The 20,000-nt window shown below is 45.1% G+C and overlaps 1 protein-coding gene across 5 annotated transcripts in view; it reads right to left on the bottom strand.

Moving 5' to 3' along the window:
• LOC143295010 (uncharacterized) overlaps positions 1 to 20,000 on the bottom strand; it is a 191,913-nt gene that overhangs the window by 94,240 nt on the left and 77,673 nt on the right. For all 5 annotated transcript variants that reach the window (XM_076606544.1, XM_076606543.1, XM_076606545.1 and 2 more), the window contains exons 7-13: positions 17,653 to 17,698; positions 15,416 to 15,496; positions 13,361 to 13,458; positions 12,001 to 12,115; positions 4,265 to 4,337; positions 2,335 to 2,631; positions 1,367 to 1,530 (exon numbers count right to left, since the gene is read on the bottom strand). In XM_076606544.1, coding sequence (XP_076462659.1) covers positions 1,367 to 1,530; positions 2,335 to 2,631; positions 4,265 to 4,337; positions 12,001 to 12,115; positions 13,361 to 13,458; positions 15,416 to 15,496; positions 17,653 to 17,698 — 874 coding nt within the window. The remainder of the gene's footprint in view (positions 1 to 1,366; positions 1,531 to 2,334; positions 2,632 to 4,264; positions 4,338 to 12,000; positions 12,116 to 13,360; positions 13,459 to 15,415; positions 15,497 to 17,652; positions 17,699 to 20,000) is intronic.

Raw genomic sequence — 20,000 nt, 5'->3', positions numbered from 1 at the left:
AAAGTGACGTAGCGGCCAAGAAATAATGCCATATGGGTTCTGCCATAACAATGGAACATACTGTAGAGGAGTGTATTATAGTAATAAAACTGTCAGGATTTTGTGTTAGAAGGTAAAGGTTTCACTTGCTCATACGTACTGCGTCAACACTCACTCACTCTCTCTCTCTCTCTCTCTCTCTCTCTCTCTCTCTCTCTCTCTCTCTGATAGACAGGAGGAGCAAAAGAAAAAGAAGGAGAAGAACAAGGACAAGAACAAGAAGCAGAAGAAGAAGAAGAAGAACAACAACAACAACGACAACAAGAAGCAGGAGGAGCAGAAGAAGGAGAAGAACAAGAACAAGACGAAGAAGAAGGAGGAGGAGAAGGAGAACAAGAACAAGGACAAGAACAAGAAGCAGAAGAAGAAGAACAAGAAAGACAAGAAGGTAGAGGGGAAAAGTCAGAGAAGCAAAAAACACAAAGAGGAAGAGAAAGAGGAAGAAGAACCAAAAACAAGAAGATGAAGAACCCTCATCGTCAATAAGCACAGACAGCAGCACAGCACAGCACATCCCCACACACCACATCCACCACACCACTCCAAATCACACCACATCTGATCACACAACGTACACCACACTACACCTCATCATGACACATACACCACGCCACACCATATGTGGCCACAAAACAGCACATAACATCACACCACATGACACTACACCACACACCACCACACCACATTACACCACACGACACAACACACCACAACACACCTCACCACAAAACACACCACATCACACCACACCACACCATATGTGGCCACAAAACAGCACATAACATCACACCACATAACACCACACCACACACCACCACACCACATAACACCACACGACACAACACCACCACAACACACCACACCACAACACACCACACACCACACCAAACCACATCACACCACACAACGCCACACCACACCACTAAACATAACACCACACCACACAACACAACACCACACAACACCACACCATACGTGACCATATCACACCACACCACATAACACCACACCACACCACACAACATCACACCACATCACATCACACCACACCATATAACACCAGTAAACATCACATCACAACACCACATCACACAACACCTCATAACACCACACCACACAACACCACATAACACCACTAAACATCACAAAACACCACACCACACCACATAACACCACACCATACGCGACCACACAACACATCACACCACACAACACCACACTACACTACACCATACCACACCACACCACACCACACGTGACCACACCACACCATACGCGACCACACAACACCACACCACACCACACCACACCACACCCCAATACTCACAAAGACGAGCCGGGTTCCCGGTTCATTCAGTTTCCGGAGCTCCGCCCGCAAGGTCAGCAGTTTCTCCTGCAGCTCCTCCGTGTCTGGACCACTGAGCCCCAGCACCCCCTCCTCGTCCTCCGGCCCCCACTGGTAGCCCAGCCACCTCTCCGTGTCCATGGAGACTGCACACACACACACACACACACACACACACACACACACACACACACACACACACACACACGCACACACACCACAACACAACACACAGACACAGACACAGACACACACACACACACAGCAAACCGTCACGATCGACAAAGTCGAATCGATGACCAGGAAATCAAACTGTGCATCACATGTTCAGTCCACAAACAAAACGCTACAACACTGGGCTGACCCCTGCCAAGTCCACCTGCCAAGAAGGAGGAGATGGGGGAGGAGGGGGAGGAGGAGGAGGGGGGAGGAGGATGATGAGAAGAAGGAGGAGGAGGAGAAGGGGGAGAAGAAGGAGGAGGAGGGAGAGGAGGAGAAGTAGGAGGGGGAGGAGGAGAAGAAGAAGGAGGAGGAGGAGGAGGAGGAGGAAGAGGAGGAGGGGGAGGAGGAGGAGGAGAAGAAGAAGAAGGAAAAGGAACAGGAAGAGAAGAAGGCGGAGAAGAAGAAAGAAAGAAGAAAAAGAAAACAGAAGAAGAAGGAGGAGAAGAAGAAGAAGAAGAAGGAGGAGGAGGAGGAGGAGAGAAGAAGAGGAAGAAGAAGAAGAAGAAGAGGAAGAAGAACAAAGTTCCGTCAAAACTTGCCAACTTTCTTACAAGACAATTGTGAGCATAAATTATGTGTTCTGCAACATGATATTTACACATGCAAGCTAATTCTCCCTCCATACACACACACACACACACGCACGCACACACACACACACACACACACACACACACACACACACACACACCACGCACACCACACCACACCCTCCACCTCCCTCTCACCAGATATCTCTTTGAACACAGGATCCTCCTCCACGTCGTCCGCCCCCTCCCCAGCACCCTTGCCACAGGGCGCCAGCGTGGACTCGAACCCCTCCCCGAACCCTGCCAGTCTGTCCATCACGCTCTGCCACTGCCCTCCCTTGCTGCCGCCGTGGTTGTTGCCCTTGCCGGCGGCGAAAAGTTGCGCCCCTTGGGCCAGGACGTGTTGGTCGAGCCCGGGGTCAAAAGGGTTAAAGGTGAAAGGTAAGGAGACCTCGATCTTGTCCAGGTCTTTGATGGTGGAACCTTGCCGTTTCTCTGGAGGGAGGGGGTTGGGGGGGGGGGGGTGCAGGGGGATTAGGAGAGAGTTGAAATAATGACAGGACATAATGGTTTGTGTGTTTGTGAGAGACAGAGACAGACAGAGACAAAGACAGACAGAGAGAAAGTGTGTGTGTGTGTGTGTGTGTGTGTGTGTGTTCGCGTGTATGTCTGCGTGTGTGTGTGTGTGTGTGTGTGTGTTCGTGTGTGTGTGTGTGTGTGTGTGTGTGTGTGTTTGCTGCAGTTGTTTTCTTTTCTTTTCTTTTTTTTTTTTTTTTTTTTACTCGTATCATACACATGCACGCAGTCACATTAATACCCACAGTCGGCTATTGTACAACTTTCGAATCGTGAGTATTACGTGTTACGTCAGCATCTCTGGACGAGAGTGACGACATCGTCAGTGCAGTCAGATCAGTCATGTGAGAAGAGAGGGGACTTTAAGATCCTGGGTCTGAGTTACGCAACAGTTTGGATATTTCCACCTATTTATCCCGTCACATAGACACAGACACACACACACACACACACACACACACACACACACAACACAGAGAGAAAGAGAGAGAGAACAATAGCGATAACGATGATTTAGTTCAAGAAAAGCTCACGGTCCCATTTGAAGAGGGTATAGCTTGCAATACGCATCAACCACATGTCAGACACATACATTCATGCATAATTTCCACACGCTCTCATTTCACAACTCACACCTTCTTTTGAAGGTCTTGTACAAAATGAATGCAAGATTTTTTTATTTTTTTTATTTAATTTTTTTTTTTTTAAAATATGTTTTCATTTCTTTATATCAAAAGCAAAACAAGCCTGTTAATGGTAATGTTTTATAGGAATATATTTTTGCCGTAAGTCTGTCTGCACTGGGCATTTGAATACAAAATATTTGCACCACTCCTTCAGGACATCTATACACAGGACATGTCAAATCTCTGTGTGAGAGAGAGAGAGAGAGAGAGAGAGAGAGAGAGAGAGAGAGAGAGAGAGAGAGAGAGAGAGACAGCACTGAACACTGAACAGAGAGACAGCACTGAACACTGAAATGTTTGATGTCATTAGCTGTAAAGCTCTAGTGACATAGTAGGTGCAAAACGAATAAAATGAAACAGAAATAAAAGAGAGACAGAGACAGTGACTGACAGACAGAGACAGAGAGAGAGACACAGAAACAGACAGAGACAGTCAGACAGACAGACAGAGACAGAGTGAGATACAAGACAGAGAGACACATAGACAGAGACTGAGAGAGAAACAGGGACAGACAGAGACAGAGAGAGAGAGACAGAGACAGACAGAGACAGTGACTGACAGACAGAGACAGAGTGAGATACAGAGACAGAGAGACACATAGACAGAGACTGAGAGAGAAACAGGGACAGAAGGATACACACAGAGAGACACAGAAACAGACAGGGACAGTCAGACAGACAGACAGACATACACACACACACACACACACAGACACAGAGAGAGGCAGAGACAGTGACAGACAGAGACATAGAGTGAGATACAGAGACAGACAGAGAGAGAGACTGAGAGAGAGACAGGGACAGAGAGACAGACACAGAAACAGGGAGGGACGGTCAGACAGAAAGAGACAGAGAGACAGACCTACCTTTCCTCTGTTCATACAGTTGGTGGAAGGGATCTGGATCTTTAGTGGCGTGGGTGTGACACGTTCCTAGCCTCTGAAACATCCGTCACCATGTCACGTTAGTTAGATCTGTGAGTGTGACACGTTCCTAGCCTCTGAAACATCCGTCACCATGTCACATTAGTTAGATCTGTGAGTGTGACACGTTCCTAGCCTCTGAAACATCGGTCACATGTCACGTTAGTTAGATCTGTGGGTGTGACACTTTCCTAGCCTCTGAAACATCCGTCACCATGTCACGTTAGTTAGATCTGTGGGTGTGACACTTTCCTAGCCTCTGAAACATCGGTCACCATGTCACGTTAGTTAGATCTGTGGGTGTGACACTTTCCTAACCCCTGAAACATCCGTCACCATGTCACGTTAGTTAGATCTGTGAGTGTGACACTTTCCTAGCCTCGGTCACCATGTCACGTTAGTTACATCTCTGGGTGTGACACTTTCCTAGCCTCTGAAACATCCGTCACCATGTCACGTTAGTTAGATCTGTGAGTGTGACACTTTCCTAGCCTCTGAAACACCGGTCACCATGTCACGTTAGTTAGATCTGTGGGTGTGACACTTTCCTAGCCTCTGAAACACTGGTCACCATGTCACGTTAGTTAGATCTGTGGGTGTGACACTTTCCTAGCCTCTGAAACACTGGTCACCATGTCACGTTAGTTAGATCTGTGAGTGTGACACTTTCCTAGCCTCTGAAACACCGGTCACCATGTCACGTTAGTTAGATCTGTGGGTGTGACACTTTCCTAGCCTCTGAAACACTGGTCACCATGTCACGTTAGTTAGATCTGTGGGTGTGACACTTTCCTAGCCTCTGAAACACCGGCCACCATGTCACGTTAGTTAGATCTGTGAGTGTGAGCGAAACATGTCGTTTGGGGTCAGATCTCGACAGATCCTGATCACAGCGGGTGGAGATTTAAGCATGCAACGATATGTGTAAATAAATAAACAAATAATAAATAAATAAATAAATAAATAACATAAAATAATAATTATTTTAAAAAACACTCCACCAATCCACTCCTGTTTTGATTCAGCAAAAGCCACAGGCTATTCAACAACAGAAACCACTGTAGGCGAAGTTAGGTGAGTAGAGTGTAAAAAGTACTGCCAGTTTTATCTTTTCGGTAAGAAATGGAAAAAAACAACAACAAAAACAACAACAACAAAACCTTCCTACCATGCACATTCCAAAAGAGAAAAAAATATCTTATTGTTCAGAAGTGGAAAAGCGAAATATTTCGAACCTTAGATACATCCCCATTAATCGCAGGATTATGTTCAAACGCGCGTGCGGTCTTTTCGTCTTACTTGGACGCCAGTATATTCTTGAGAGACGGTTACGTGGGCTGGTGGCCTAGTGGTAACACGTCTGCCTAAGAAGCGAGAAAATCTGAAAGGGGTCGAATCCTACTCTTGCCAGTATTTTCTCTCCCTCCACTAGACCTTGAGTCGTGGTCTGGACACTAGTCATTCGATCCGATGAGATGATAAAGCAATGTGCCGTGTGCAGCATGCACTTTGCGCACGTTAAGGAACCCACGGCAACAAAAATGCTTGTCCCTGGCTAAATTCTGAAGATAAACCTACTCTAATATTCATGTGTTTGTGTCGCGTTATTGAAAGCCTGACAGACTGACACAGGAAACGAATGATAAGCGCCCAAAGACAGCTGCCAGAGTTGGCTCTTCCAAGGCAAGGAGTCTGGTGTTCAAATGACTGTGCGTGGAGTCTGGCTTCTGACCCGAGACAGGCGCTTTAAGCGCCTAACAACAAGAATAACAACAACAACAACAATTATTATCTTTATCATATATTTTTTATTGATACTTATTCAGAGCCTATCTATATATCTATCTGTCTGTCTGTCTGTCTCTATCTGTCTGTCTGTATCTATCTGTCTACATATCTATCTATCTATATATCTGTATTTATCTGTATCTATCTGTCTGTATCTATCTGTCTGTCTGTATCTATCTATCTATCTATCTGTATCTATCTGTCTGTCTGTATCTGTCTGTCTGCCTGCCAGTGTCTGTCTGTATCTGCCTGTCTGCCAGTGTCTGTCTGTATCTGTCTGTCTGTCAGTGTCTGTATCTGTCTGTCTATCTGTCTGTCTGTCTGCTATGAACACAACACCATGACCAGCATCAACAGAAGGACGTCTGGTGTGTTTGGTGGTGTGGGTTTTTGTGTGTGTTTGTTTGTTTGTTTTTTCTTGTTTAGTTTTGTCTTGCACTTCAACTTTCTTTTCATTATCAAATAATGTGTGTATTTTCGCCACTGCGTTTGTGTATTGCTTGTTACATATGGACGAGCACGATATAATAAGCTCAGGCTTGTTGTTGCTTAAGTGTTCTTAATTGAACGCTGTGTTTCACCTTGTTTCTTGATACTGAAAAATGTTTAAACCAAGGACTCAACAGCGACTAGCCCGTCGTGCGATGACCCGACACCACATTGTTCCGGTCAGCTTGTTCCTCGCGCACTACAACTGTACTTCTGTCTTCTTATCACGGTGTTTTGGACGCTTATACTACTTACCGACTGGAAAACAACCCAACCTCTCAGTGATATACAGTCATATTCTGTGATATTCTTCCTAAGAAAACGAACTATATCTGTGATATTCTTCCTAAAAAATGAACTATATCAGTGATACTTACCGACTGGAAAACACCCCAACCTCTCAGTGATATACAGTCATATTCTGTGATATTCTTCCTAAAAAATGAACTATATCAGTGATACTTACCGACTGGAAAACACCCCAACCTCTCAGTGATATACAGTCATATTCTGTGATATTCTTCCTAAGAAAACGAACTATATCTGTGATATTCTTCCTAAAAAATGAACTATATCAGTGATACTTACCGACTGGAAAACACCCCCAACCTCTCAGTGATATTCTTCCTAAGAAAACTAACTATATCTGTGATATTCGTCCTAAAAAATTAACTGTATCAGTGATACTTACCGACTGGAAAACAACTCAACCTCTCAGTGATATACAGTCATATTCTGTGATATTCTTCCTAAGAAAACGAACTATATCTGTGATATTCTTCCTAAAAAATTAACTGTATCAGTGATATTCTTCATAAAAAAAAACGAACTAAAAAAAAAGAAAGAGGTAACTTCTCCCAAACTTACTTGACTGTGTTGTGTCCTGGGCAGTCTGATGTTTCTCTGATGAAGTCACTCTGATGAGTCAGGCCAACACATTGCAAGACTGTGTATAGCTCTGTGTGTGTGTGTGTGTGTGTGTGTGTGTGTGTGTGTGTGTGTGTGTCCGGTGGGTCAATAACTGCTGAACGGAGTTGTACTACAGCTCTAATAACATAATATGTGAAACACCTGCAGCGTCGACACAACTGTTTGGGGCAGTCGATTCTCTGTGTGTTTCTGTCTCTTTCTATGTCTGTCTGTCTCTTTGCTCCCACTGCCTTTCTTTCTCTGTGTTTCTATAAGTCCCTCCCCCCCCCTCCCCCTCTGTCTCTATCTTTCTCTGTATCTCCCTCTCTAACCCTCTTTCCCTTTCTCTATCTGTATTTTTCTCTATGTCTCTATCTGTATCTTTCCCTCTCTCTGTCTATCTCTATGTCGCTCCCTGTCTCTCTTTGTCTCCCTCTCTCTATGCATCTCTCTCCCGGCCTCTGTCTCTTTCTCTGCATGATTCATCAGCTCAGCTGGCTTTATGGGGGGGTTACACACAGTGAGACCCGCCATTACACACTGTTCACAGTACACTGTAATCATAATCGCTGTCCCCCCCCCCCCCCCCCCCCCCGACCCCCTCCCACACACACACACCCCCCTATACATGTTACTGTTCCACACAAACCTATGGCATGCTCTCAAGGCTTGGTGAGCGCGTAAGGTTTACACGAACATCAAGCGTCTGCTCCTTCTTATCTTTGTTTATTTATTTTATCTTCGTTTTTTTTTAAGCAGATGTGGTGTAGCGCATAAGGATCAGTCCGCCGGCTCTGACACCACCTTCAAACGGAAACAGTGCACTGTCCACTCACAAGTCCACTATCATAAGGGTGGGGAAATCAATCCACTTTTGCATTGATCAGTATCGAGTGTAATGTTGTGTAGCGATTCCAACAGCAACAACAATAATAACAATAATATCACACACACACACACACACTCTCTCTCTCTCTCTCTCACACACACACACACACACACACAGAGGACAGACAGACACACACACACACACACAGTGACACACACACACACACTCTCTCTCTCTCTCTCACACACAGGACAGACACACACTCACACACACACACACACACTTTCTCTCTCTCTCACACGCGCACACACACACACACACACACACACAGGACACACACACACACAGCACACACACACACACACACACACACACACACACACACACACTCACTCACACACACGCACACACACACGCAGGACACACACACACACACACACAGGACACACACACACACTCACTCACACACACACACACACACACTCACACACACACACACACACACACACACACACACAGGACACACACACACACACACACACACACACTCACTCACACACACGCACACACACACGCAGGACACACACACACACACATAGGACACACACACACACACACACACACACACACACACACACTCACACACACACACACACACACACACACACACAGGACACACACACACACACTCACACACACACACACACACACAATCACACACACACACAGACACGCACACACACACACACACACACGCACACACACACACACAACGAAAAGAAAAGAAAACGACTTCCGTGATAAACTTATACAGACATTTTCAGCGATTAAACAAAAACAAGTGAGTCAACAACAACAAAAACAAACAAACAAACAAACAAACAAATCATCATTATAAGAAATAAGCAAAACGAAACAAACCAAAACAATGAGTATCATGTTCTGACTTGGAGACCAACGACTCAGGTCAGGAAAGGGGGACAGAATGGTGATCGGGGAATATGGATCCTGGCTGTTGTCAATAATAATTATTCAATGAAAAAAGTGATTGGAAAAAAGACACACATAAGAAACTTCAAAACACACGAACAACAACAAAAAACACACACAAAGTAACAAACAGATGAATATATAAATAAATAAATCCACAAAAAATAATAAGTATAACGAATGAACATATCAAATATACTGACAAAAAAACCCACCTGATCAATCAACCACTTAATACGAAAAACGAATGAAAATAAATACATAATAAACAATGGAAAAAAAACGAAAGAAACAACGATCATTGTTTCAAAATTACTAAACCGATATTAACATCATTTATGTCCCAAACGTAGGAAAGATGAAAATTTAGCATTACTTCACAATTCACTATTAAAACAAAACAAAACAAAACAAAACAATAAAAAATAAAATAAAAACGACAAAAAGCGACCGTCCAACAACGCACGCGCAATACCGGTAATGCAATGAGCAAAGAACCACTCTATGTTCCAGCACGTCATTCGTGGAGCTTCTGACGACAAAATTATGACCGCTAACACTCTGAATGGAAAAGAAGAGGAATTCTTTTTTCAATAATTGTTCTCTCCGAAGGTGAGTAAGAATCCTAGTCTGGCAAACAGCGGCCGTTGTTAACCTGTCACTTCAGTCGCACAGCTAATACTGGTGAATCCTTTGAAATGACAGGATAAAAAAAAAAAATAAGGCAAGTCACAAACCGAAATGTGATAAGGAGTCATAAGAAGCTGACACAATTACACACATATATACCTCATACAGTCAGCACATGCAAGCATACACACAAGCGCCCGCGCGCGCGCACACACACACACACACACACACGCACGCACACACACACAAAGACACACACACGTACATACACACACACACAACCATACACACGCGAGCACACACACACACACACACACACACACACACACACACACACACGTTTTTTGTTTTTTTTAATTGCTGGTATTTCCATTTCCATTTATTCCCCAATTAGCGTTTCACAAGAACTAGTCCCAAAGCTTATAACTCCATTTGTTATCTGACTTGAAAACACGACAGACATTTACTTACATATCAGTATTTCTATTCTAATACTGCTGCTGCTTCTCTGCTGCAATTTACTATCTTGTGTCTTTCACATATCTATACCATATTGCTGGTGTTTATTACCTGCTGCCCCTGATAATGAATACTTGTAATACTGGTGATAAAGCCAGCGTGCAGAGAGACAAAGAGAGTGAAAGAGAGAGAGAGAGAGAGGGGATGAGAGGTGGAGGATGAATTCTCAACAACGATCTAAGGGAAGCAACTGTGAGACGGATCGAAATGAGCGTTCTCTACATTGTCTGTCCTTCCTGAAGGAAAAACAAACAGAAATTTGGATCCTGCTGATGTTTCTGCTGAATATAGGAAGGAAGGCATCGACACAGAATGAAAGGAATAACGAAAGAATGGAAGGGAAAAAAAAACAGAAAAAAAAGAATAGGGAAAAAGGAATAAAAGAGTAACCCCTGTCCTCTCCTTGCCGTCAGAAAAAAAGAAGAAAAAAGGAAGAAATGAAACAGAAAAGGCGACAAAAAGAGACACAATGCAAATGAAATCCCTGGTCGCACTGCATTACGGTGACGCACTCTCTTCGAGGATTTCAAATCTGCTGTTGTGACAAGAAATACAACACAACACAACACAATGCAAAACAATGCAGCAAAATACACCAAAATCAAAATCTAAACAAAACACAATACAACACAATACAACAACATAATGCAATACAACAAAATACACACAAATTCAGCGCAACACAACATAATACAACACAAAGCAATGCAATGCTATACAATGCAAACCAGCACAGGACAGGACAGGACAGCACAGCACAGCACAGCACAGCACAACTCAGCTAACACAGTACAGCACAGCACAACACAGGACAGGACAGCACAACACAGGACAGCACAACACAGGACAGCACAGCTCAGGACAGGACAGCACAACACAGGACAGCACAACACAGGACAGCACAGCTCAGGACAGGACAGCACAACACAGCACAGCACAACACAGGACAGCACAGCACAGGACAGGACAGCACAACACAGCACAGTACAACACAGGACAGCACAGCTCAGGACAGGGCAGCACAGCACAGGACAGCACAACACAGGACAGCACAGCTCAGGACAGCACAGCTCAGCACAATACAGGACAGCACAACACAGCTCAGGACAGCACAGCACAGCACAACACAGCTCAGGACAGCACAGCACAGGACAGGACAGCACAACACAGCACAGCACAACACAGGACAGCACAGCTCAGGACAGCACAGCTCAGCACAATACAGGACAGCACAACACAGCTCAGGACAGCACAGCACAGCTGAGGACAACACAGCTCAGCACAATACAGGACAGCACAACACAGCTCAGGACAGCACAGCACAGGACAGCACAGCTCAGCTAGCACAGCACAACACAGCTCAGGACAGCACAGCTCAGGACAGCACAGCTCAGCACAATACAGGACAGCACAGCACAGCACAGGACAGCACAGCTCAGGACAGCACAGTACAACACAGCACAGCTCAGGACAGCACAACACAGCTAGCACAGCACAGCACAGCACATTTTCAAGGTGCTGTTACCTTGTTGAGTTCATCTGTGTCTTTCTTGATGGTGACGATGTCTGCGTTCAGTTTCTGTTCCGCCAGGATGATCTTCACTGTCTCCTGCCGGACCTTCTCGTGTTCCTTCTTCAGTCTGATAGACAGACAGACAGAAAGAAAGGTGGGATGAACGAATGATGAGTGCGTGAACATGTGAATGATTGAGTGAGCGAGAGAGTGAGTGAGTGAGTGAGTGAGTGAGCGAGAGAGTGAGTGAGTGAGTGAGTGAGTGAGTGAGTGAGTGAGTGAGTGAGTGAGTGAGCGAGAGAGTGAGTGAGTGAGTGAGTGAGTGAATTTATGAATGAATATGTCAATGAGTGAATAAATGAATGAGTGGATGAATGAATGAATGAACGAACGAATCAATCAAATCAATGATTAAACGAATGAATGAATGGAAAGGGAAATCGTTTTGTTTGTAGTCCGGCTACTCTCATGTGCTGATGAAAATTGCATCAACCATCACCAGTAGGACGTGCTCATTTGTTCTTATCAAAAATAACTTCTTTAACTCACTCAGTACGGCCAGCCCTCTCTTCTCCTCTACACAGACCCCTCGGATGTCCAGTGGGTGTCTGAATGACCCAAACTTTAGCTTCCGTCGTCAGAATTGTGGTATTCTTTGTCAACATTCACCTCTTCAGTATAAGAGCCTTCCGCTTGTAATATTTTGATGGTGGTAATTGGGGTGAAACGCTGTTAACGTCGTTTCTTTCGCCGTTCGTATGGAGAGAGTTAAAAGAGTAGATCTGTTTCGTTAAAAACCAAAAGACAAAAAAAAAGTAATGATTATGAAAAAGCGAAGAAACTACGCTGATCCACAAATGAAACGGGAATACTAGTTCAGCACAAGTTCGTTCATTACATCCACTGAGGAGGCTGTCACGCTGTCACTTCACTCCTTTGTCTGTCTGTCTGTCTGTCTGTGAGATTAACACCCGACATATTCGTGAGATGTGATGGCAGAGGGAATCGTGTGTGTGTGTGTGTGTGTGTGTGTGTGTGTGTGTGTGTGTGTGTGTGTGTGTGTTCAAAAGAGGGAGACAAAGACACAGGAATAGAGACAGAGAAAGACAGACAGACAGACTGAGTGACAGACAGAGACAGCAAACAAGATGGCGCACGATGCCTAAGCTCTCATACGCGCTATTGAACAATCTGACATAGACAGAAAGAACAAAAGACAAACAAACAAACACAGAGACAGACAGACAGACGAATCGACAAAAACACAGACAGATAGACAGACCAACTGACAAATGCAGATACAGAAAAATCGACAAATACACAGACGGACAAACGGAGAGACAGACAGACAGACAGGGGAGAGACAAACCACCTGAAGACAATCTCCTCCAGTTTGTCGATCTCCTCTTTCTGCTTGGCCACGTTGAGGGAGAACTGTTCCTGAGACTGACCACCTTCCTGCTCCTTGTACTGCACACACGCACGCACGCACGCACACACACACATACACACACACACACACACACACACACACACACACACACACACACACACACACACACATTTGCAAATCCTTTCGGATTTTTTAACGAAACATGAAATCTTAAAAAAAAAACCATAAATGATTTAAATACATGAAAAAAACAATGACAAGAAACACAGGTCGAACAAAACACACACACACACACACAGAGAGAGAGAGAGAGAGAGAGAGAGAGAGAGAGAGAACACAGAGAACACAACACAAACACAGACACACACAAACACACACACACACACACACAGAGCACAGCACACACACACAACACAGCACAATACGAAGCAATATACACACAAATTCCCAAGCTTTTCTTGTGCCAGACCTTCCTCTCGGAACACTAGAACGACCGGGACATCACTCCCCTTCAGACAGTGTCTCACAACGCCAGAAGAAAAGCCAGGACTTCACTACCCCGCCTCTTCAGACAGCCAGGACTTGCCAGAGGAACAGCCAGGACTAACTCTCGAAACGCCAGAACAGCAGCTAGGACTTCACTCCCCCTTAGACAGCCAGGACTTCCCCCGGAACGCCAGAAAAACAGTCATGACTTCACCCTTTTTCAGACAACCAGGACTGTGTCTCACAACGCCAGAAAAACAGCCATGACTTCAGTCCTCTTCAGACAGCCAGGACGTCTTCTCAGAAAGCCAGAAGAAAAGGCAAGACATCCGGCCATCCGGTTTCTTTTGTTGTGTGCCGAGGCAGGACAACAGAACTAATTTCAAAATTATAGAAAATCACATCGTAGGTAAAAAAAATAATGCCAGATTTGGAATCAGTGCGTCAAAATTAGGCAAATGACTCGCGTGGGACTCGTTTTGTTTTGTATTTTAAAAGTTACCCTTTTTTCTTTTCTTTTCATTTCCTGTCTCTTTTTTGACATGCATTTCATCATTGACGATTCTGTCTGTACCCTACTGTCGTTGACCCACCCACACTGTGTAGTTCATGAATGCAAGCAGTGCATTTTTCTTGTGTGATTGAGTCTATCGAAAATTATGGCGTCGTGGACCAAGGACTGCATTCTGCGTTTCATCGGCATGTATCGTTCTTTGGAGTGTCTGTGGAAAATTAAGTCCAAAGAATACAGCAACAAACAATTAAAGGAAAAGGCTTACGAAAAACTTGTGCAGTTTTGTCACGAATTTGATCCAAATGCAAACAAGGACACTGTGACAAAAAAATAAACAATCTCAGGAGTTCGTTCAGGAAGGAATTGAAAAAGGAAGAGCAGTCATATTTGTCTGGAGCAGGAACAGATGATGCACACACATGTACTGTGAGGTTTCACCCAGAGTGTGTTGATTGAGAGGTACAGCCGCCTTCAGGCCGATCGTTGCGTGTAATAATACATCGGGTTTCCTCGGCCTTGGGTTTGCGCCTACGGCCCAGAAACCTGTCCGGTCGCCCTGTACGTGTAATAGGCGCTTTAGACAGCCAGGACTGCCTCTTGGAACAACAGAAGAACAGCATGGATTACACTCCCCTTTAGATAGCCAGGACTGTGTCTCACAACGCCAGAACAACAGCCAGGACTTCAGTCCTCTTCAGACAGCCAGGACGTCCTCTCAGAAAGCCAGAAGAAAAGCCAGGACTTCACTCCCCCTTAGACAGCCAGGACTGCCTCTGGGAACACCAGAACAACAGTCAGGACTTCACCCTCTTTCACACAGTCAGGACTTCCTCTGGGAACACCAGAACAACAGTCAGGACGTCACCCTCTTTCACACAGTCAGGACTTACTCTAGGAACACCAGACGGACCACACACACGTAAAAACACCCACAACTCATCCCTCGAACACCGCAACCTTCACGGAACCAAGACCCCAGCCCTGACCAACTTGACCACAAGGGCGTCACTATCACACGGTTCGTGAAGACCCACCACTTGTTGTAGCAGGTCCAGCTTCTCCTGTTGTAGCTGTAGACGTTTGTTCTCCTGCGTCACCTGCTGGCGCCTCTTCTCCTGCACACACACACACACACACACACACACACACATACACACACACACACACGCACGCACGCACGCACGCACACACACACACACATATACACACACACGCACGCACGCACGTACACGCACACACACACGCATACACACACACGCACGCACGCACACACACACACCACACACACACACACACACACACACACACAAGCGGAAGTGCATGAATGTTAATGGCTGTATAAATATAACAACTCTTCTGTCCGTTTCTCAGGCAAACAAACATTTGAAGAAATAAAATCCTATAAAAACAGCAAGGCAGGCGAAGAGACTGGGCAAAAACAAAAAAAGATCATCATCATCATCATCATTATAATATGTCGTTACTTAACACTGTCAAATATGAAATCAATACGAACTCCCGTTTTCAGTTTCAGTTTCAGTTTCAAGGAAGCGTAAAGTGTGCGGACTGGTGTATAAACGCTATACCACATCTGCTTAAAAAGAATAGTGGTGAGGTGGAAGGAAGGAGGGGTTTCGGGGGGGGGGGGCGGGCAGATGCCTGACATTCGTGTGAACCCAAGGCGCTTGTCAGGTCTTGAGAGTTTTCCATAGGTAGGTATAGAACATTAAACTGAAATGAAATAAAACGAATAAACAAAATAAACAAAGTACACAAACAAGGAAAATAGTTTTTAAAAAAATAATTATAATGAAAATGAAAGAGACACAGAAGGCAGCAAATTTTGCAAACACAGTAAGAAATCATCCTTTTTTTTCCCCAAACGTAACGCCTTGAACTGTAAACAAGCCGATCAAATCGCGTGCTTTTGAAAAAAAAAAGTCAGCACAGCGTATTTTTCTTCCCTGGCCCCTCACAGTGTTTATCGGACACACTGTCACCACAAAGTCTGAGAACAATGGATCCGGACGGTGGTCCAGCAATCATGCGTCCGACTTGGATGCGAGTGTCCACGAGTTCAACAAAAGAGTTGACTCTAGCAAAATTATGGATAAAAAATCTGCTTTTTCTAAATCTGTTGTGACAAAAGTAAAAAAAAAAACAAAAAAAAACAACAATACTATTTCAACGGCACCATTGCTAATCATTAATTTCTAATCACCATTACCAAAATCTAGCTTTCGACGCCTCACTGGAATAGATAGATAGATAGATATTCATGAAGTCGATATTGTATAGTTTAATTTGAAAAGACACAGACCAAAAAAAACAAAAAAAAAAATCACAATCACAATTACAATCCACTGCAAACAATTTCTCAGGCCGATAAAAGAAGATACAGCCTGTCAACTATGTTTCTCTGTCTCTCTCTCTCTCCCCCTTCTCTCTGTTTTTCTCACACACACACACACCCCCCACCCTCTCTCTCTCTCTCTCTCTCTCCTCTCTCTCTCTGTGATCCTTTCTTCGTGGTGGACAAAAGACCGTGCAATAAAAGGCCGAGAGTCGCACAAAAGAACTAGGGAGAGATTTTGCCGCTACTGGGCGAGAAAATGACGGAGGGAGGGAGAGAGAGAGAGACAGAGAGAGACACACACACAGAGGGAGCAGGACCGGAACAATGACAAGCCATTCTGTTGCTTGGAACCAAGGGGTGAGGCGTCGCTGGGACAGTATGCATGCAGTGCCTTGAAGCACAGGCAGAGGAATGAAATCAAGTGAAAATGAGGTCAGCACCGTCAAATAATGATAATGGTGCTGACAATAATCACAATAATAATGTTAATAATAATAATAATAATAATATGTGGAGTGATGGCCTAGAGGTAACGCGTCCGCCTAGGAAGCGAGAGAATGTGAGCGCGCTAGTTCGAATCACGGCTCAGCCGCCGTATTTTCTCCCCCTCCACTAGACCTTGAGTGGTGGTCTGGACGCTAGTCATTCGGATGAGACGATAAACCGAGGTCCCGTTTGCAGCATGCACTTAGCGCACGTAAAAGAACCCACGGCAACAAAAAGGGTTGTTCTTGGCAAAATTCTGTAGAAAAATCCACTTCGATAGGAAAAAAACAAATAAAACTACACGAAGGGAAACAATGCTGATGAGAGATACATAATTATTTCACACACACACACACACACACACACACACACACACACACACACACACAAACGCGCGTGCGCGCGACAGATCATGTTTGTGTGTCTTACCTTTAGGGACATCAACTTCTGCTTGTGCTGTTCATACTGCTGCACTCTGAAACCACAACATCACCACACACTCTCAGCTGGCCTCATTTTTCTGTTGTTTTCTCAAAGAATATAGACACTGACACAGGTTGAATTGTGAAGGCCACGGGCTAATACACAATAAGGGAAAGGGAGTACAATAGGGAAAATCAACATACAGATAAATATGTGTATTTCGCGTATCCAAACAAAATAGCCTTCCTGTCCTGAAGCGCTCTCGGCACAGAGAGTGGGGACGTAACTTGAGGAAGACACTCTCCACAATTATCAAACTTTCGCCCAGACAGTCGGGACAGCAGTAGCCTTCTCTGATGTTCTGATGGTCATAGCTGAACACGACTGACTATCATACATATCTCAGAGAGAGAGAGGCGGAGACAGGCTGAGAGGAAGAGAGAGAGGCAGAGATGGACAAACAGACATACAGACACAAAGAGACAGCATGAGATAGGCGACAGAGAGAAATTCAGACACACAGACAACAGGCTCGAAATACCAGCAAGTCCAATTGTTGGGGTCAACTAAACCTTCTGGCGAACATGTGGCAAAGCTCTCTCCACCTGTTCATTGGGCCACCAAGCTTTTACTTCATTCTTCTTGTGTTCACAAATTTGTAGCCAGTTTCGGATAACTGCATCACACACACACGCGCGCGCGCGTACGGTATGCCGTTCGTAATACACCTTAAGACACAGAATTAGGCTAACAATGACCGTGAACGCACAGCTAACTCGGTATGTCGATGTCATGTTTAGTTATCCAACAATAAATCCTACAGTATTACTTTAACGTGCGTATTTGATCTTCTGCGTGCACACCAAGGGGGTTCAGGCACTGGCAGATCTGCACTGTTGACCTGGAGATCGGGAAAGTCTCCACCCTTAACCCACCAGGTGCGACGCCCGGGGATCGAACTCAGGAAACTCGGGCCAGAATCCAGAGCTCTGAACATTTGACCATCGCACCCATCATCTTCTGGCTTTTTATACTGCTGCACTAAAACATCACAATGACATCTAACCATTTGACCAGACACACACACATACACACACGCATGCGCGTGTAACAAACCTACCACTATGACTTAAAAAAATGAATTTTTTCAAACGTCTTATATCAGATTTAATATACGTAAAACTGACGAGTACTACAACATGATGGAGTCTCCCGTCGGACCGACCGATGAGTAGGCAGGCAGGCTTATCTGTCGGTGTGTGTCCTCATATGGGAGAAGAGGTCGATTCTGGATGTGCAGCACTTCCCACAGGTGTTGCAAAAGTCTCCAGAAGTTGAGCCCTGCTTCCTTCGCTCACGATTCTCCTTGATGGCCAGCGTTCTCTTGTTTTCAAACGTCTTTATGCCACTAGAGCACAGTGCCCTCCAGCGAGAGCGGTCAAGGGCATCAATTTCCCAGGAAGCGATGTCTATGTCACAGGCTTTGAGGTTTGTCTTCAAGGTGTCCTTGAAGCGCTTGCAGGGTCTTCCAAGTTCGCGGTGGCCTTCCTTCAGCTGGCCATACAGTAGCATCTTCGGGATCCTGCTGTCTGTCATGCGAACAACGTGTCCTGTCCAACTACAACACAACACACACAACGACATACACGGACCCAGTGCAAGAAATCGTATCACCACCATCAAGACTATGGGTGTTTCACAGCTCCAGAAAACTGCGGTGGTTCCAGTTGCCCTCCAAACACACACACCAACCCATATTACACCCTACCTCACCATCATCATTTGTATTGTGTCTGCATTGTCACAACTCGCATTGTTCCAGCCAAAGCCACACACACACACACACACACACACACACACACACACACACACACGCCTTGTGACAAACCTGCTGACATGACTGATACCAAAAAAAAAAGAAGAAAAAAGGAAGGCCTGGGTTCACAAATAATCCTCAGTTCAATATCATTCTGTATTCCCTCACAGTGATCGGCCGGTCACTTAATCGAACGATCGATGAAGATCTGGAAAGTGGGCAGGCAGGCGGGTCAAGGAGCCGTTCTTGGCAAAAACAGAGAGAGGGGTAGGGGTGAGGGTGGGGGTACGGGGTGGGGTGTGGGAGGGGAGAGGCGTGGATCGACCCAGTTCATCAAAGGACTTGCAAATCGTGCTCTTCCTGAGCACGATATAAGCTGTTAGCTCGTTGTTGCTCCGCTGTCTGTCTGTACATGTGCGACATGTTTACTGAATAAAGTTTTGTTTAAACCAAATCGTGCTCGCACACCAGTGTGTGTGTGTGTGTGTGTGTGTGTGTGTGTGTGTGTGTGTGTGTGTGTGTGTGTGTGTGTGTGTGT

The sequence above is a fragment of the Babylonia areolata genome, chromosome 20 (assembly GCF_041734735.1).
Source record: "Babylonia areolata isolate BAREFJ2019XMU chromosome 20, ASM4173473v1, whole genome shotgun sequence".
Classification (NCBI taxonomy): domain Eukaryota; kingdom Metazoa; phylum Mollusca; class Gastropoda; order Neogastropoda; family Buccinidae; genus Babylonia; species Babylonia areolata.
This window is presented reverse-complemented; position numbering and strand designations above follow the sequence as displayed.